This window comes from Anabas testudineus, chromosome 13 (assembly GCF_900324465.2).
Source record: "Anabas testudineus chromosome 13, fAnaTes1.2, whole genome shotgun sequence".
In the NCBI taxonomy this organism is placed as follows: Eukaryota; Metazoa; Chordata; class Actinopteri; order Anabantiformes; family Anabantidae; genus Anabas; species Anabas testudineus.
Window position 1 is genome coordinate 530,842 of NC_046622.1, and position 18,586 is coordinate 549,427.

General features: G+C 40.1%; 1 protein-coding gene and 1 pseudogene across 1 annotated transcript; both read left to right on the forward strand.

Annotated features, from left to right (window-relative positions):
* Positions 1-8,466: 8,466 nt before the first annotated feature.
* LOC113170528 (olfactory receptor 52K1-like) lies at positions 8,467-9,414 on the forward strand. The gene has a single exon (XM_026372650.1). The coding sequence runs from the start codon at positions 8,467-8,469 to the stop codon at positions 9,412-9,414; it is 948 nt and encodes a 315-aa protein (XP_026228435.1).
* Positions 9,415-11,952: 2,538 nt separating this feature from the next.
* LOC113170573 lies at positions 11,953-12,883 on the forward strand (annotated as a pseudogene).
* Positions 12,884-18,586: the final 5,703 nt, after the last annotated feature.

Consider the following 18,586-nt stretch of genomic DNA (forward strand, 5'->3'; position numbering starts at 1 on the left):
AGAATCTACAGATCTCTGCTAAGATGATTGTTGCAGGCCTCTTCTGTACTTCATGAATCTTCATCATGGTGGGCTAGTCATCATCCAAAAGAAAAACTACAGAATATAACTGTATACAGTTATGTAAACATGAGGATTCATTTTGGAAGCCTCTCCTTTGGTTTGATGATCAATTGTGCTGTTTGGTCACATGGCTGCTGCTTTTGTTTAGTAAAGGAGGAGAGAGGCCTTCAACCCAAAAAACACAGTTCTCACATCTGGAAGTTGAGTTATGGCAACTGGACTTCCTTCTTGTTAGGTTCAAACTTTTTACTACTCATCCAAGTAGCTGCTTCAGACTATTACATCCTTCACATCCTCCCCATCCTTTGTTTTCACTTAAAGAGCCTATTCAGGGGGGTGGAGTGAAACCAAACCTGGAGTTTCAACCGTTTTTGTCAATTTGATACCTTTAAATGACAGATGCAATCTGCTTGCACACAGATTGAGGAGTAGGATGCAAAGGAGAAATTAAAGAATGTGTCCAAACCTCATTTACCATCTCTGTTCATTTGGAATGATTAAGAAAAAAATACAAACATATTGTCAATCTAATAATCCAATTTTTGAGTTGTTGAGTGAACTATGGATAATGTTGTTATGTAGGGGCAGTCACTGCCCATTTCCCTCTAAATAAATTACTCTGCTCCTTCAGTCACGCATGCTTTAACATTTGGCACATCCACAGCAAAATGTGAGATTAGATTCTTTACTCTGATAGTTTTTTAAATTCAGTCAAGGGCAGATGTGTTTGTATATGTGCATAATCCCCCCGATATGATCTGCTAACTCTGGTTTCTGTGCACCCATAATGCACTGGACGAGGGCAAATTTGCATTTTTGGCTGTGTGATGTTGTTGCTCCCTGACACTGAAAGCATTAAAAACAGGTTTCTGCCAGCCAGTGGCAGTGTTAGGTAAAAGACATAAAACACAAGTACTGAGTCAGCGGTTTAACTGAGCTACATTATCATGCTGCACGCTAGGTCAAAATACCCAGACATACTGTACATTATAAAGAGCTGAACAGTCACCATATTTAAGGTTTATTTATTATTATTAGGTTATAGTTATTTGCCACTCCCAAAATCTAATTTGCTTCAGAACCAAATACAACAATCAGTGGGATAAAGTTAATTGACCTCAGATTGTTTCAGACAGACAGTTTAGGACATTTTATCTTCACAGGTTAGATGGCTGGATCTGGAATACAATTACAGCATGGACAGTTATGAAGTTAGTTAGTTAAATGTTAATTAAAAGAGGCCCAGATAGAGTGTGGATTAGAGAAGACAGACCCTCAAACCCAGAATTGCATAATACTAAGAGAGACAAGATATTTCTAGGCCTAATATGACATTCATTGTGAAATGATGCCTAATGTTATGATAATAGTTGGTTTTCTGCTGAAGATATTCAGAATATGTCTTGGTGATCATTATCACAGTGTTTTTTTCCATGTCTGTTGTGTTCGACTGTTTTATTTTACTAGCTCCTTGTTTTTATTTGGGTTGGGGTGCAGGAGACAATAATACAAACACAACTCACAACAACTACAGCATCAGTCCTTAGGAAGACCAGTTCCAACGGAAAGACATTCTACGTTAATGGGAAGACAGATTTGTTTTAGTTTACAGAAGATCACAAAAGGCTCGCCAGTAGAGGTTAAATTTTTTAGGAGAGATCTAAAAGATCTTTCTGAGTCAGCTGATCTTATTTCCTCAGGTAAGCTGTTCCAGAGTTTAGGGGCTCTAACTGAAAAGGCTCTGTCACCACTAGTAGCCATTCTAACATCAGGGACGTACAGAAGATTTCTACCAGAGGATGTCAGGCTAAGTGCAGGCTCATAAGGCTTTAAAAGCTGGGAGAAATAGCTGGGGGAAAGGCCATGCAGGGCTTTAAAAGTTATTAATAATCTTAAAATCAATCCTAAAACATACTGACAGCCAGTGTAAGGAAGCTAATACAGGAGTGATGTGATCGTATTTTCTTTTTCTAGTTAAGAGATCATAGATTTCTGGCTGAGACAGGTGAACAGACTGTTGCAATAGTCAAGGCGTGAGGAAATAAATGCATGTAAGATTACTTTAGTGTCATGAAATGATAGAATTGAACGTATTTTGGAGATATTTCTAAGATGATAAAAACATTCCTGGACAAGCTTTGTGACATGATGCTCAAAGTTTAGTTTACTATCAAACCAAACACCCAGACTTTTTGCAGTGGGCTTAGAATTATACAAGAGAGAATCTGTGCAGGGCAGAATGTGTTTGGCTACACGTTGTGGGCTGATAACAATTATTTCTGTTTTGTCAGAATTCAGCTGCAGGAAATTTTGAGACATCCAGTTTTTTATCTCATTTATACACTGATGTAAGGAACTCAGTCCTCAGATCAGTCGTCAGATTGGCCCCAGCACTGACCCTTGTGGGACTCCATACTTCATAGGAGAAAAAGATGACTTACAGTTATTAACGGTAACACAAAATGATCTATTGGACAGGTATGACGAGAACCAGTCCAGTGCAGTGCCTTCTATTCCAGCCCAGTGCTTTAGCCGGTCCAACAAAATGTGATGGTCTACTGTGTCAACAGCAGCACTAAGATCAAGGAGGACAAGAATAGAGTAAGTAAGCAAGTATTGAAAATAATCAGGAGAGAGGGAGCAAGCGAGTCAATGATCGAGATTAAGAACTTAGTTGGGATGACATCTACTGGGCTGGAAGATGGTTTCATTTTAGAGACAGTTTGGAGAAACTCAAATAAGGTCATGGGAGGAAACAGGCTTAAAGTGCATTCTCTAAAAGGGTGTGAGACAATGACTAGTGAGGAGTTGGGGAAAACAGAAGCTCTGATTGATTCTATTTTATCATTAAAATAGGTTAAGAACTTCTCACACTCTGTATCACTTTCAACCGGAATGCTAGGAGGGGTTGGGTTCACTAACTTGTCAACAGTCTGAAATAAAAACTTAGGATTATGGAAGTGAGCAGTGATCAGGTCTGAGAAGTATTTAGCTCTGGCTCCTTACTGTTGTATTGTAGTGGAGTAGTGAGTCTTTCATAGCTTCATAATGCACTTGAAGTCCAGTTTTCTTCCATCTCCGCTCAGCTTTCCTACACTCAGCTTTCCTGCTACAAATGCTGACATCTATCCAAGGCTGTTTGTTGGTATCTTTACGGGACACTTTTCCAGTTTTTAAGGAAGCAGCAGCCTCTAGCGCAGAGGCACAAATATTATTAAAAAGGCGGACAATATCATCAACATGTGATGTGCAGGACATACCCTGCTTCAACATAGAAAAGGTGCTAGTGAACTTTGCTCCTGACTGGCTGTTAAAAAGACGGCGTTTAACTGTGAATTTCTGAGGTACAGTGATTGGATGAAGACAAGTATCAAATAAGACACATTTGTGATCAGAGATGGAGTCCTGTACCTCAATGGAATTTAGAGTCAAACCTAAAGTGAATATCAAGTCAAGGGTATGCGCCTGGTTATGGGTGGGACCTTTGACGTGTTGAACCAGGTTGAAAGATTCAGTAAGATTGATAAAATCATTTGCTAGAGTATTAGTATTATTATTCAATTCAATTCAATTTTATTTGTATAGCGCTTTTTACAATTGACATTGTCACAAAGCAGCTTTACACAACCAAAACCAAAAAACCTATGGAAGTTTACATGAACAGTGAATGTGTATGAATCATAATAATCAGATTGTCCCTGATGAGCAAGCCGAGGGCGACGGTGGCAAGAAAAACTCCCTGAGAGGGCAACAGGAAGAAACCTTGAGAGGAACCCGACTCATATGGGTGATTACATGCTGTGTAGGCAGCAGGCAGTTCAGTATAACAGATAATGTCTAATTCTATTATCAATATGAAAGTTAAAGTCTCCAGCAATAATTACCTTATCATACCTCACAACAATGTCAGCAACATACTGGGAAAATTCTGATAAAAAGTTATCATTTGCTATTGACGGGCGGTAGATGACAGTACAACATACAGGAACAGAGCAGTGGATAAGAAACAACAGAGCTTCAAAGCTGTGAACCTGTTGGTCTAGAATCAGTTTCCAATTAAAGTGCATCCAGAAAGTATGTGCAACACTTAACTTTTTCCACATTTTGTTATGTTATAGCCTTTTTTCCAAAATGTATTAAATTCATTATTTTCCTCAGAATCCTACAAAAATACCCAATAATATCAAAGTGAAAGAAGTTTGTTTGAAATCTTTTCAATTTAATAAAAAAAAATTGCTCAGTACTTTGTTAAACCACATTTAACACAAATTACAGCCTTAAGTCTTTTTGAGTATGATGCTACAAGCTTGGCACCTATTTTTCTTCTTTGCAGCAGCTCTCAAGCTCCATCATGTTGGATGGGGAGCGTTGGTGCACAGTCATGTTCAGATCTTTCCAGAGATGTTCAATTGGGTTAAAATCTGAACTCTGGCTGGACCACTTAGTGACATTCAGAGTTGTCCCATAGCCACTCCTATGTTATCTCGGCTGTGTGCTTAGGGTCGTTGTCCTATTGAAGCCAAGTCTGAGGTCCAGCGCGCTCTGGAACTGGTTTCCTCATTTTTTTATACCAGTTAAAAGCTGAGCCGCAGCGTTCTGAACCAATTGCAGTCGAGCAAGTGATGTCTTGCTAAGCCCAACATAAAGCGCGTTGCAGTATTCTAAGTGGGTTGTGATAAAAGCATGGATCAAAATCTAAAAGTGATGGCGTGAGAGAAACGGTCTCAACTGGCCAGTTGTCTCAAATGAAAAAAAGCTGCATTTGAACTGATCTGTGCACAAACGTTGAGATCACCGTTTGTTGCCATAGGTTCAAATACTAACTTAGGAAACCCAGGTCAATCTGAACTTTGGGGGCATCGCTGGTCCCAAACACACATGACCTCAGTCTTTTTATGGTAAATTTCTTCAACGCACTGTAGAAGTAGTTTTGTTGAGTAGGAGTTCTCCTTTCTTAGTGGGACATAGATTTGACTTTCATCTGCATAAAAGTACAATGGGATGCTGTGTTTTCAAAGAATGGATCGAAGAGGAAGTAAGTAGAGCAAGAACGGAAGGGGTCCAAGAATGGACCCTTAAGGCACTCCAGATGTGAGAAGTGAAGAGGAGAAGCATATAGTTCCAACATGCACACAGAAACTTCTCTCTGTTAAATAGGACCTAAACCTATCCAAGGCAACACCCTGAATACCCATCCAGTTTCCTAAGCAAGACAGATGATCTTGAACTAATGGTCTCAAAGGCAGCTGTTTGGTCCAGCAGTACCAGAACAACACAGTGACCAGAATCTGTACCTAAGACAACATCATTAAAAATGGTCTGCACTTATATAGCCCTTTTCTACCTAACTGGTACTGTTACGGGTCCCAGGAATGGTACCACAGCAACAATAGCCGAGACACAATCTGGAAAACACAGGTAAGTTGTAGCAGTAATGAAGACACGGAGCGCTCAGTTCATCCTCCAGGCTGCATCTTTATCAAATAGTTTGAACAGTTACATTCTCCACAGCGCATACAATATCTGTGTCTTTTCCGATCTTTATAACTGACATTTGTGCTCACACTGTCTATAACCTCAATTCTTGACATTTCCCATACATCCCATTCACATTTTCTTGTATAACACTATTGTATTCTAAGAAATATTCTTCTTCAGTAAAACAAAAGTGCACACCATCACTTGTACTTAGTGGTTGAGGACATACTATCATCACATAGTATAATTCCAAGTGTTACTCGACTGTACTTACGCATACTACTCACAGATGCTTGACTTTACTGGACTAAAGCACTTATTTTTGGACAAGTATCACTGATGGAAATGTAAAATCTCTCAGTACATTCGCAGAAACTAAACTTTTACCTGTAATAAACTATACATTTATATACTTCCATACATTCTCAAAAAGTGGAGCAGAGTAAGTTTATAAGACTTTTCTACGTCAATAAGTCCACAAGAGAATCATCACATTACATCATTACACAGTGCAAGATAAACAAAACTGCCTGCCTGTAAGACAATGCTCAGGTACGCAATACGCTGTAGTGCCACACCTGTCGGTAAATACCGTCTAGAGTTCGCGCCGTCATGTCGTGGTTTACAATTGCTAGTTTTCAGTGGAGCCACAGTATCCAATGTAATTTGACAGGGTGTATTAAAGCGAGAAGATAATACCTCAACATCTGAATCAAAGCACAAAGATCAATTGTGTTAATCACTAAATTATGAGTGAGAACATTGGAAAAATGAGCAGCAGTGGAGTAATTATTTACCAGACAATACTGTTTTAACCATATGACAAGGTAGAGGCATATCAAATACAACAGGTGGTGGTGGTCTGAAAACAAAGCATCACAAACTCAAGGTGAAGATTCTTGTTGCCGATGTTGCCTCCACCATTCTTCACTGTAGGGATGGTGTTGGTCAGGTGCTGAGTGGTGCCTGGTTTCATCCAGACATGAAGCTTAGAATTCAGGCCAAAGAGTTCAGTCTTTGTTTTATCAGACCAGAGACTTTTGTTTCTCATAGTCTGAGAGTCTTTCAGGTGCATGTTGGCAAACTTTACGGAGGAGTGGTTTCTGTCTGTCCACTCTACCGTACAGCCCTGGTTGGTGGAGAGCTGCAGAGATGGTTGTTCTTCTGGAACATTCTCCTCTGTCCACAGAGAAATCCTGGAGCTCTTCCAGAGTGACCATCCGGTTCTTGGACACCTCCCTGACTGAGGCCTTTCACTCTCTCACTCAGTTCGGCCGGGCGGCTTCAATACAATACAACCCTGTCTCGGATATCCAAAAATACATACAGAGCCCCATCATCAGCAAACACTAGTCATGACATCCAAGGGCACCAAGTGTTTGCTAAAGCAAGTTTAGCAAGGCAAAGACTAATTAATCATTAAAAATTCCTTAGAGATTTCATTAAAAACTAATTATTTTCAAACCTTTGAATAGTCGTGTAAACATGTTTCTAAATTCACTGACTTTATGATACAGTGTTTTTTTCCAGCCAATGGCTGCATCAGTCAGAGTGTTAAACTGCTGATCCCAGTGGTTCAGTTTGCAGTTGGATAGAGGGTGCGTGGATGAGCTCTCCTTTTCTTCATTTTTGACAGTGTGGTGAGATTATTCCAGACATTTTAGTCATTGTTATGTATCTTAATTCTAATAATTTGCCACCTTCTGATGTTATTGAACTGGAAACATTCACATTTTTCAACAGTCTAAATCTTTTGGTTAATGTTAGGTTATGTTTCCAGTGTCTCCTCACTTCCCTGAAGGAGCTATAAGTTTCTCCACTCTCATTTTGTTGCTTGTTTATTAAGTGTTTTTGAAAAGATTTTACGTTGTTTTAATATTTTTCTTTTCCATATATTTTGCAGATATTTACTATTGAACCCTGTGGTGCAAGAAGTGATCACTGTTCAGTGCAAAGAAAATGAGGTGAGGTTGATCAACACGTGCTACAAATAGCTGAAATTCACAGTGGTACCACAGAGGTCTGTACAATCTGCAGCATTCAACACCTTTGATGCGAAGAAAAACTTTTTTCTAATGAATCCACGATGGACAGATATGTAACAGCTGTGTTCACAGAGTAGACAGCCAGAGGGAAATACATTAAGAGTGTTAGGTAATTATTAATAACAAAGAGTTACAGCTTATTTCTTGTGTTAAAGTGGAGCAAAGCTCACAGAAAACATACATCTTAAGTCGACAAAATTAAACAAGATATTGATTGCACATCTAGGTTTTCTGTTGTTTTCTACTTAATCTATCCAAAATATATGTAAAGAACAACAGACTTTGTGGTTCTCATGTCTTTGATATTGAACCTGCTAATGTGATTATTTAGCTAACTAATATTATTGCTCCTTATTGTTGCAACAGATGGACAGATAGAAGCGAACAGTTTAGAATCACGTGCATTAGTGCAAGTGAAAAATAAAAGAATCACATAAGTAATGAAAGTCTGCCATGTTACAGTTACACTGTTGAAGCAGGGCTCTCTAATGTCCAAGTAGAAAATACATGAATTATACTACATGTGATAATTCACCTAATAATAATAATTCACCATCTGTTTTCCCACTGTGTTGTGAAGTGATGCAACACATGAGTTTCTAAAAAACCTTTCTTTACCCTTATTATATATGAAAGCTTACATTGTGTATGTTCTACAAATCAGGGTGCACGTTTAATTTATATTTCATATAAAGAGAACTGTACATTTTCATCATTTTTTTTACCACCAACGGATTTGTTACATATAAATCAACTATAACTACAAATATTTTACAGAAACGAGCTGTTTTTAGAAAGCATTGTTTTACACAATACAATGTCTGTTTTCAGGTTGGTGGAACAAAAATACTAGACAAAGATGTTTCAGAACGAGACGAGGATGGAGAACGTCTCCTCCCACAAACACTTCATCCTCGATGGCTTCAACGAACTCGGAGCACTGAGGCCTTTTCTCTTCATTCCTTTCTTTAGCATGTTTGTCCTCTCACTATCGGCCAACTCCCTGCTGCTGTACGTTGTCATTTCAGAAAGAAGCCTCCACTCATCGATGTACATCCTCATAGCTGGTATGGCTTTTGTGGACCTGAGCCTGCCACTGTTCTTTGTCCCCAACATGCTGCTGAGCTTCTTGTTTGACTGGAGGGGAATCTCTCTGACTGGCTGCCTGGTTCAGATGCACTTCATTCACTTTTTTGGAACTTTTCAGTCCACATTACTGGTGTGGATGGCTCTGGACCGCTACTTTGCCATCTGTACACCACTGTACTACCATGAACATATGTCTCTACCAAGATTCCTCAAGTTTATCATCCCACTTGTGGTCAGAAATTTCCTCATGATTACACTGATTGTGAGTTTGGCAGGAAAATTGTCATTCTGTGCTTCAAATGTGATAAACCACTGTTTCTGTGAGCACATGGCTTTGGTGGAACCGGCCTGTGGAAGCTACAGCATCAACAGCCTGGTGGGTTTACTGACAGTGTTCCTCATCCCTGTGGCCGATGATCTATTCACTGCCGTCTCTTACGTATTGATATTCAGCTCTGTGCTGAGGTCTGGCAGATCAGGCATCAAAGCACTTCACACCTGCATGACTCACATTGTGGTCATCTTTGTCAGTCTAATTTTGGCACTAATTGCTTTCCTGTCATATCGAATCAAAAATGAACTTACGGTCAGCTCTCGTATTTTCTTCAGCACCATGTACCTGCTGTTCCCCAGCTGTTTCAACCCGATCATCTATGGCATCAGAACCACAGAGATCCGGCAACAAATCCTTAAGACACTGACAGGCTGTTGCATTGTTAAAACTGTGTCCCCATCTTAAGAAACTGTTAGAATTTGTAATGAATGATTTGTTATAGATGTTCATTCATAGAGAATGCCTTTTTTGCATGGTAAATAAAAATGTTAAATCATGCATACTAATTAAAATTATAAAATTTCGGTTATTCAGCTGGTCATGTGCAACCTCACCACTAGATGCTACTAAATCTTACACACTGCATCTTTAAGTAATGTGGAATATGTCTTATAGATGCACATTTCTTTGAGAATTTCAAAAAGTATCTAGATTTAGCTTCTCTAAAAGTTGTGATAATCTAGTTTTTTGCAGGAATTCTCGAGGGTGAGAATTACCCAGTAGAGTTTCTTTGAGCCAAGGTGATCAAAAGGTCTGGACTTCTCTGTTTGGCACCATCTGGTTTTCAGCTCCTAACTGTAGAGGGATTTTCCCACATGCAGGGGCAGGCTTTGGTCTTGGAGCATGAAGGTTCTGAATTTTGTAATGCTGAGGTTAGGAGCATTACCTATGAACTGACCAGGGGGGATGGTGAGATTCAGGAGGGGCGATGTGGAGTGTTTCATTGAAAAAGGACCATTTTGTTTGTCATACAAGGACTTTTGATGGCAGGTAAACAGACAGATTTTCAAAGAAGGTTATACTCTGTCAGGTTTGTGTCTTTTAGCCCAATTTGAGTTGTAATTCTAAAGGACACATTCTCAATGGGTAGCTGAGATGTGTCCAGCACATGGACCTATAGATTTGCATTTATTGCGTTACCTCCACAAAGTGAGTAAGTGTTCATTGGGAGTCTTTCCAGTAGACTGTAATACAGTTGGAATTTACAGAATCATTCATGTACTGTGCTCAGGTTCGGATGAAGGGTAAACCAGAAACAGGACCTGGAGACACGTGTCTAAGCCGAAGAGGTCTAGGAAGAGATAATAAGGGATAAGATGCAGAAGATAATGCCGTAAAATAAAGGAAACTGAACTTGCAGGAGATGGATCGAAAACTAGGCTGGAGAGGAAGGTGAGGATCGAGCACAGAGATAATGCCGGGTAGGTGAGAAGGGGAAGGAGAAGATGGGTGCCGGGCAAAGGAAAAGGTATGTGTGTATTGTAATTACATTGTCCACTGTGATTGCAGTTTAGTTGGGTTAAATACCCTGTCATTGTGATCAGCCACAGACAAATCTGACTGTGATCTTTGTAACTATGTATGTATGTAGAGGTAATTGTGAGACTAACCTCAGATTTTAGAGGAATAAAAGCAGCCTGTTTACACGTTCTAGATCAGTGCCACTGTATTCTTCTCTTCTTACTCTATTGGTTTGACTCAAAGGTACAAACCTCTGCTCAGAGGCAGAAGTTCACACAATACCACAAAACAGAGATTGTTCCAGGAGCATCTGAATTTGTTAAATCACAAATGTGCCACACAGTGTTGGACTTCATCCAATGGAAGCATCAAACAGAAGGTCTTAAAGTGCAGAGTCAGTGGTTCAGCCAGGACAGGTGGAGGTAAGGGGTTGGGGTAAATTCCATGACTGATATCGTCACAGTACAGACAGGTTTAACAAAAGTTTAACAGCTAAATACCAACAGAAACCTGATGTACATGAATGTTTTCATTATTCTTTAATGTGAAACTAAAACCCCTGAAATAAACCACCTATCCAAAGAGACAGTGACTTTTTAATGCAGAGAAAATGTGGTAAATCAGTTTTTCTGTTAGACATGTTTTTTCAGTGCATCTTTTATCATGACACGTCAGAAACGCCAACATTTTCCATTGAAGTTCATTACAGTCATTGTAGTCACTACCCTCTATCCTCAAGGCCTCAACAGAGATAAGAAACATGTTATTTAAGCAACAGCGTAGTGATCTCCCTACTGTAACACTAATTGGTGGTATGTAATAGATGTAGTCTTTGCAGAGTCTGGCTCTGGATGAGAATTACAACATGGGAAAACCCAGTAATAACGTTAGATAAATGCTAATGCAAAGAGTTCCAGGTAGGCTGTAAAAGATTTGAACCATTCATTGGTTGTTTTAAATGTTCTTAACAAATTGACGGTACAATGCAGAGAAAAGTTAGCTATCAACTGTGTATTTTCCCAATTCTCAATCATTGCCGATACACAGAAAAAATCTGTTTATTAGAACAGTTTTAAATTATTACAGTTATTATATATTTAGCATTGTATTGTGTGACTTATGTACTCATTAATACTAGTACTATTCTGTTTCACTTACTATCCCAGTAGCAGATGCAGCTGTTTTCTCTGTAATGACAACAACATATTTTTATTATCTTGACTAATCATCACAGAATAATGTTGTGTAACACTTGTTAACCCAACAATGGCAAGAGACTCCACTCCAATACAGTTTCTGTTGTGGAAGCAAGTGTGCACAATATAGTATTATTATAGTATATAGTATTATTATAGAAGTTATTTTATCAAGTACAGGGTATTTTACAGAAACAGAAATGCTTTGAAATAATTTATTTTCATTCATGATTTTAGGCTGACCAAACAAAAACCTTGAATAAGGAGGTTTTAGCAAGAGACGAGGATGGAGAACGTCTCCTCGCACAAACACTTCATCCTCGACGGCTTCAATGAACTCGGAGCATTGAGGTCTTTCCTCTTCATTCCTTACGTCATCATGTTTGTCCTCTCACTATCGGCCAACTCCCTGCTGCTGTACACTATCATTTCAGTAAGAAGCCTCCACTCACCGATGTACATCCTCATAGCTGGTTTAGCCTGACAGTCCCACTGGTCTTTGTCCCCAACATGCTGCTGAGCTTCTTGTTTGACTGGAGGGGAATCTCTCTGACTGGCTGCCTGGTTCAGATGCACTTCATTCACTTTGTTGCAGCTTTTCAGTCCACATTACTGGTGTGGATGGCTCTGGACCGCTACTTTGCCATCTGCACACCACTGTACTACCATGAACACATGTCTCTACCAAGATTCCTCAAGTTTATCATCCCACCTGTGGTCAGAAATGTGATCATGGTCACACTGATTGTGAGTTTGGCAGGAAGATTGTCATTCTGTGCTTCAAATGTTATAAACCACTGTTTCTGTGAGCACATGGCTTTGGTGGAACTGGCCTGTGGAAGCACCAGCATCAACAACCTGGTGGGTTTGCTGACCATTTGCCTTGTTATGATGGTCGATTTTACTTTTATTGCTATGTCTTATACAGTCATAATGAGTTCTGTGCTGAGGTCCAGCAGATCGGGTATCAAAGCACTTGCATCACCCACATTGTGGTCATGAGCATTGGCATGATTGTGACATTGATGGCTTTCCTGTCATATCGGATTAGAAACAATCTTCCTGCAGCTGTTTGTGTTTTCCTCAGCACCATGTACCCACTGTTCCCCAGCTGTTTCAACCCGATTATCTACGGCATCAGAACAACAGAGATCAGACAACACATCCTAAAAACACTGACAGGTTGTTGTGTTGTCAAAACTGCATGTCCCTCTTAAGAAACTAATAAAAAATATTTACAAATTTCTAAGGTTTAAAGAAATTAAAAGAGCATCTGTTGTCTTGTTAATAAAATACTTAATGACTGCTCAAGGGACCAGGCAGCATGAAGACAGTCTAAAGATTTATTAATTCACTCTAATAATAGGCCTGAAATGTCTGTGACACCAATTTCAAGTATTAAGTAGTTGGATTATTTACCAGCACATATTAAGCCAAAAACTGAATTTAATCTTCAGCTGTGTGCTTTGAATTCTTGACTAAGGATAAAAGTAGAAAGGTCAATTGATCACCACTTGTTCTTTAGCTGGCTCAGCTGTTACTGCCTGTTGCCACTGTTACTGTCATCTGGCTTATTCGCTTCATAATAAACCAATGGATAAACCAGGTTATAAGTTTAATATTTCATTATTAATATTAAAAATTATTCATCTTCCCTGGTGATTAAAAAAAAGTGTCTAGTTCAGGACATAGCAGCAACTGAAGCCCAGGGAGCTACGCCAAATTCACAGAATATTAGGTTACAATAGTAACCAATATAATACATACAGTAACTGAAGCTCTACTGGGTCACAGCGACAGCAGAAAATGTTCTATGCTGCACTGGGCCAGTAAATGAGTGAATAAAACCGTTGGTTTTTAGAGGTTTCCAAACTTCTTCTTGTCATTGTATATATCCCAATATAGTCTCCTAAAATTTACGTTCCTATACAACTAAAGTGCGATTATAAATATATGATTGTAGGCATCTATACTTACTTATACTTTATTGATTCCCTTGGGGAAATTCGTTTTGGCAGACTGCCAGACTGAGTCGGCACTACTACCCCTAAAGTTAAGTTAAGTTAATTGCAACCGGATTATGTTTTCTGTCAACATAATGGTCATATGTTGACAAATACATTGATACAGGCAATTTATTATTGCCCATTGAAATATTCGATCTTGAAACATCCTGTTTTCTCTTGTGCGAAAATACCAGATCTTGCAGTTCAAGTCGAGGTATGTGACTCCAGTGTTAGTGAGGTTTTATATGGTTGTGTTCATTCCTAATAGTGAAAAATCTAATAGCGACTAAACACACAACATCCTCACTGAAATTCAAACAAAAACATGATTTGTCTCTATCCCTAACCTCAGTACTATTCTTGCTTAAACCCAACTATATGTGGGAACCCTGCGCTGTATTTCCCCGCCATCTACCCCAACCATCTCCGTGCAAATCTTCATTCTGTTAAGTATTTCCTGCAGAGCTGCAGGGGTGGAGATGCACTTGAACTTGATAAGTTCTCTGTCTCCATTTTTAAATGCCTCATGCACTCTCTCAACGCTGTCTCTTAGAGTCTTTATAGCCTCAGGTATCCATTAACTGACTGTGATGTTGGGAGGTGAGGTGAGACTCACATGGTCAAAGTCCCCCGATATCCAGAATGTTGAGTTTGATTACGTCACGTTACATTACCATTACGGTCGCTACAAAAACATAATCACAGTTGCAGTTGTTGTTGTTTAGTTGTTTAGGAACATAATTTTTATGGTCGCTTTCACATCTTAATACTTTTGCTTTGGTCTGAATCAGTTGATGACTTTGTATCATTGTATCAGTTTCTCTTCGGTTCGGTTTCGTTTCACACTGAGTAAAAATCCAAACGAACCAAAACACGTCACTTCAAACTACGTGAGAACATCCTCTCCTCTTATTGGTCAGATTGTTTCTGTTGCGGGAAATAAAAAGTAAATACAGGAAGAAGATAAAGTGTTGTTCTACTGTACGTTTGTGTGACAGTAGGTATGAGTTCACTATGAAGGTAAAGCAGATCGGTCATTCCGTTGATTATTGTTTTTTACGTTACATCGCTTGCAGAGTCACTAGACTGTCATGGTTTCGGCCCGGCATCAGGCCAAGCTGAGGATTTCCCTCACTGCTCCACCTCACTCTCCCTCTGGACTTCTCCCACCAGCCAGTTCTCTCCCTCTGCTCTTGCCAATCAGCGGCATATTGGACTCACCTGTGCCCACTTCACACTACATAAGCTCTCCTCAGACCTTCCTCCCCTGTCAGATCGTCGTCATTCCCCCTCTTGTTTCCAGCGTCGTTTTCCCCAACCTGTCTCCAGCCTGTGGTTCCTTGCCTGTGTTCCTGCCTGTTGTTTCCCTGACTGTTGCCCAACCTTGCCTGCTCCTGCTCATTCCTCCTCAGCCCTGTCTGCCTCCCCCCCTGGACTCTGGATTTTGGACTCTCTTGACTTGTTTTCCCCTCCTGAATCTTTGGACTTTGTTACCTGTTTCAGTGAGTGTTTTCCTGCCATCGTGCAGTGGTTTTTGGTTTTGTACTTTGGAGTCTTGTTTTGTTACTTTGTTCCCAGTCGCACTGATGGTTTTCTGTTGTTACTTTGTCCTCGTGTTTTCCCTGTTTTTGTATTTTTTTCAGTAATAAATCCTGTTTAAGTTAATTCCTGCCTCGTCCCCCTCCCTTAAAACTGTGACACAGACCTGTTACAATTCCCCCTGTCGGGTTGTTATGTTTTGTTTTGTGTCTCACCCTCCTGCCACACAACCATATATGGACTTCCTCCACTTTCCACTGAACTCCCTGGACTAATTACTGACTCAGTTCACCTGTGCCCTCCCTCTGCCTTATAAGCACCCCTCAGTCCTCAGTTCATTGCTGGTTTGTTGATTGTCTTTCATGCTGCACCCTTTTCATGGAATCCACGCCACTGGTTCGTTAGTTTGTTGGTTCGTCAGTTTGTCAAGTTAGTCATTCAGTCATTTTGGATAACCCTGGACTCTCTGTTTGTTTCAACCTGGACTGCACTTTGTTTGTTTGACCCTGGTTTCTTTTGTGAGTTTGTTTGTGAGTTGCCTGCCTCTTTGCAGTGTGTTTTTTCGTTGTTACTTTGTCCTGTTAGCTTCGTTTGTTTGTTCCCGTCTGGCCTGCCTTCTGCAGTGAATTTTGTTTGTTACTTTGTGCATCTACTTTGTCAGTTTTGTCCACAGTTAGTAAGTAGTTTTTCATTGTTACTTTGTCTAGTTAGCTGCCCTTTTGTTAAATAAACCTCATTTTGGTTCCTACCTGTTTGTTCGTCGCCGTCCGTCAGTCCAGGTTGTAACAAGACCTGCTGTCTGTGAGGAACTTTACCTCCTCACGTCTCCACGTTTGTCCACCATTAATCAGACAGCATGTTTTTGGTGGACAAACAAAAAAGATGAAAATCTACACACTACCCAAAGACCTCAAATCATGCGATTCATAGTACGCATTCTCACCAGGAGGACCGCACCAGAATTCGCTAGATGATGCGGATCAAGACCACCTCGTTTTTGGGGTCTCTGTGCGGTTGTTTTAGTGCGCACTCGAGTGCGATTACCGTGTTCACACCGGACAAATCGAACCACACTAAGAGGGAAAACGAGCTTAAGTGCGATTTAATCAAACTAAATCCTGTAGGTGTGAAAGCAACCTAAAAGACAGTGTTGACATACACAAACAAAACCTCTTGTGACTGCTGGAGAAAGGCAGCATCAGCAGGAGCGCACAGATGAGGAAATGCCTCTTCCCTTGCACCTTCACTGAAGCAAGGTCCATTTAGCATAGGATGCTGTCACAGATGCATCCTGAGCAACCTTATCAGTGAGCAGCATTCAGGAAGCGCACATCCCTCCGCTATCTGAGCTTCCTAGACAGGTTCGAGTTTGGGCACATGTACTAAGCAATCATGTCTACTAACAGCAGATGGCATATAGATCATAGTAGATCAACAGTACTTCAGCTGGTAACATTAATGCTACACTAGTCTGAGCATGATCATGATCACAGTATTGGTCAATTTGGCAGGAAAATTGTCATTCTGTGCTTCAAATGTGATAAACCACTGTTTCTGTGAGCACATGGCTTTGGTGGAACTGGCCTGTGGAAGCACCAGCATCAAGAACCTGGTGGGTTTGCTGACTGTGTGGTGATATTCAGTTCTGTGCTGAGATCTGGAAGATCAGGTATCAAAGCACTTCATACCTGCATCACCCACAATGTGGTCATCAGTGTCAGCACATTTATTGCACTCACTGCTTTCCTGTCCTATTGCATCAGAAATGGTCTCTTAAGCGGTTTTCTTCAGCGCCATGCACCCATTGTTTCCGCTTGTAAGTAACAAATAAAATGAAATGTCCAGGTTAGCCAAGAAAACAGGCGATAACCAATATTATGAGAGCTGTGACAGAAAACCCCAAAACAACAGTGACAGCAACACCCTCTCAACATGATCTGCTCGTTATCCACACTATAGCCAGCTTATCTGTGAATCATGATGAAGGTCGGTAGATAGGTGGGTGGAGGTAGGGTCATAGATTTATTGACTTTGATTTACTTCAAATCTGTCCCAGTACTTTAGGAACAGACACTACTAATTGATCAGAAAACACTAATAACAGAAAATGCTCTCTGTATATAAAAATTAGGACTCATTGAGTTTACTTCTCTACTGTACTTGATTTTCACCTCCCCAAGAGTTGCCCAGGATGAGAGGTGTGTGAATAAGTTGAATGTTCTTAGATTTATTTACAGAGTTCTGCACTCGGCATGAAATGTCCATAAAAAAACACTATGTTGAAGCATAAGATAGTTAGTAATTTACCTCGACGATGACGTGACAGATAGTAGTAGTATTATTAGTAGTTATGAGCCATTTGGTTCTTGTTAATCTGGAGCATGAATTAGATGAATATTCTCAGAAGGTCAGTAGGCAGAATCTCATTGTACTGTATGTTGGGTCAAGCTCGTGTTTTTTACCAGCAATTTCAATTTATAGAATTTTACCCTCTAGAAAAGTAGGGTCTAATGTTTCTGGTGTTGTAGGTGAGGTTGCATGAGATAAAGGACTTACGGACTTTGTGGGAGCAGTTGCAGAAGATCAAGACCAAGTTGATGCTGTGCTAATTGAAAGGTTTGCGCTTCTGTCTAGGTGAGATTGAAGTAAAAATGTTCTTCCTTCATTCAAGCAGAGATGGGCAGAAATGTGTGATAAGAGAAGTCATCTAGTGGAAAAGATTGGTCGTGTCATCAGCATAGCAAAGATGGACGTTCCTTGAGCCGATGACGGAACATTGGGACATTGTGTAGATGGAGAAGAGAGGAGGGCCAAAAACAGAGCCCTGCAGCACACCTGTGAAGAGGTGTGGATTTTCAGTCTGTCATACCTGTCCTGTGACAGTGTTCCTTGAGCCAATAGAAGCATCATAGAGAGGGGATGAATACTAAGTCAGTGGTTAAGCTGAGACCGATAGAGGGAGGCTTGTTTGAAGAGAGTCATAGACCGATATCACTAACCTGCAGACTAGAGTCTCTAACTCTTAACTAGAGAGACTTAAGACTAATACTTGATTTCTTTGAAAAATGTGAAGGTCTTTTTGTTATAAGTTAATAAGTGGATTATTATATGAGTGAATTTGTAATTTAATAATCAGTGTATTATTTGACTTCAGATTATTTCAGACTTGCCATACTGGTGAAATTAGCCAAACTGGAAACAGGTTTCATCAACTCAGTCTACAGTGTGAAACCAAACTGCTCAAGGACAGGTGAGCTGCCTCTGCTCGTCAAGAGGTTTGTATAGGAAGTTTCTTTGCAAACTTTACTTTTTCCATGCTGAATATTTACTGTGGAGGCAGCAGAGTTACTGCTGTAACTGTGGTAAAATGTTGTT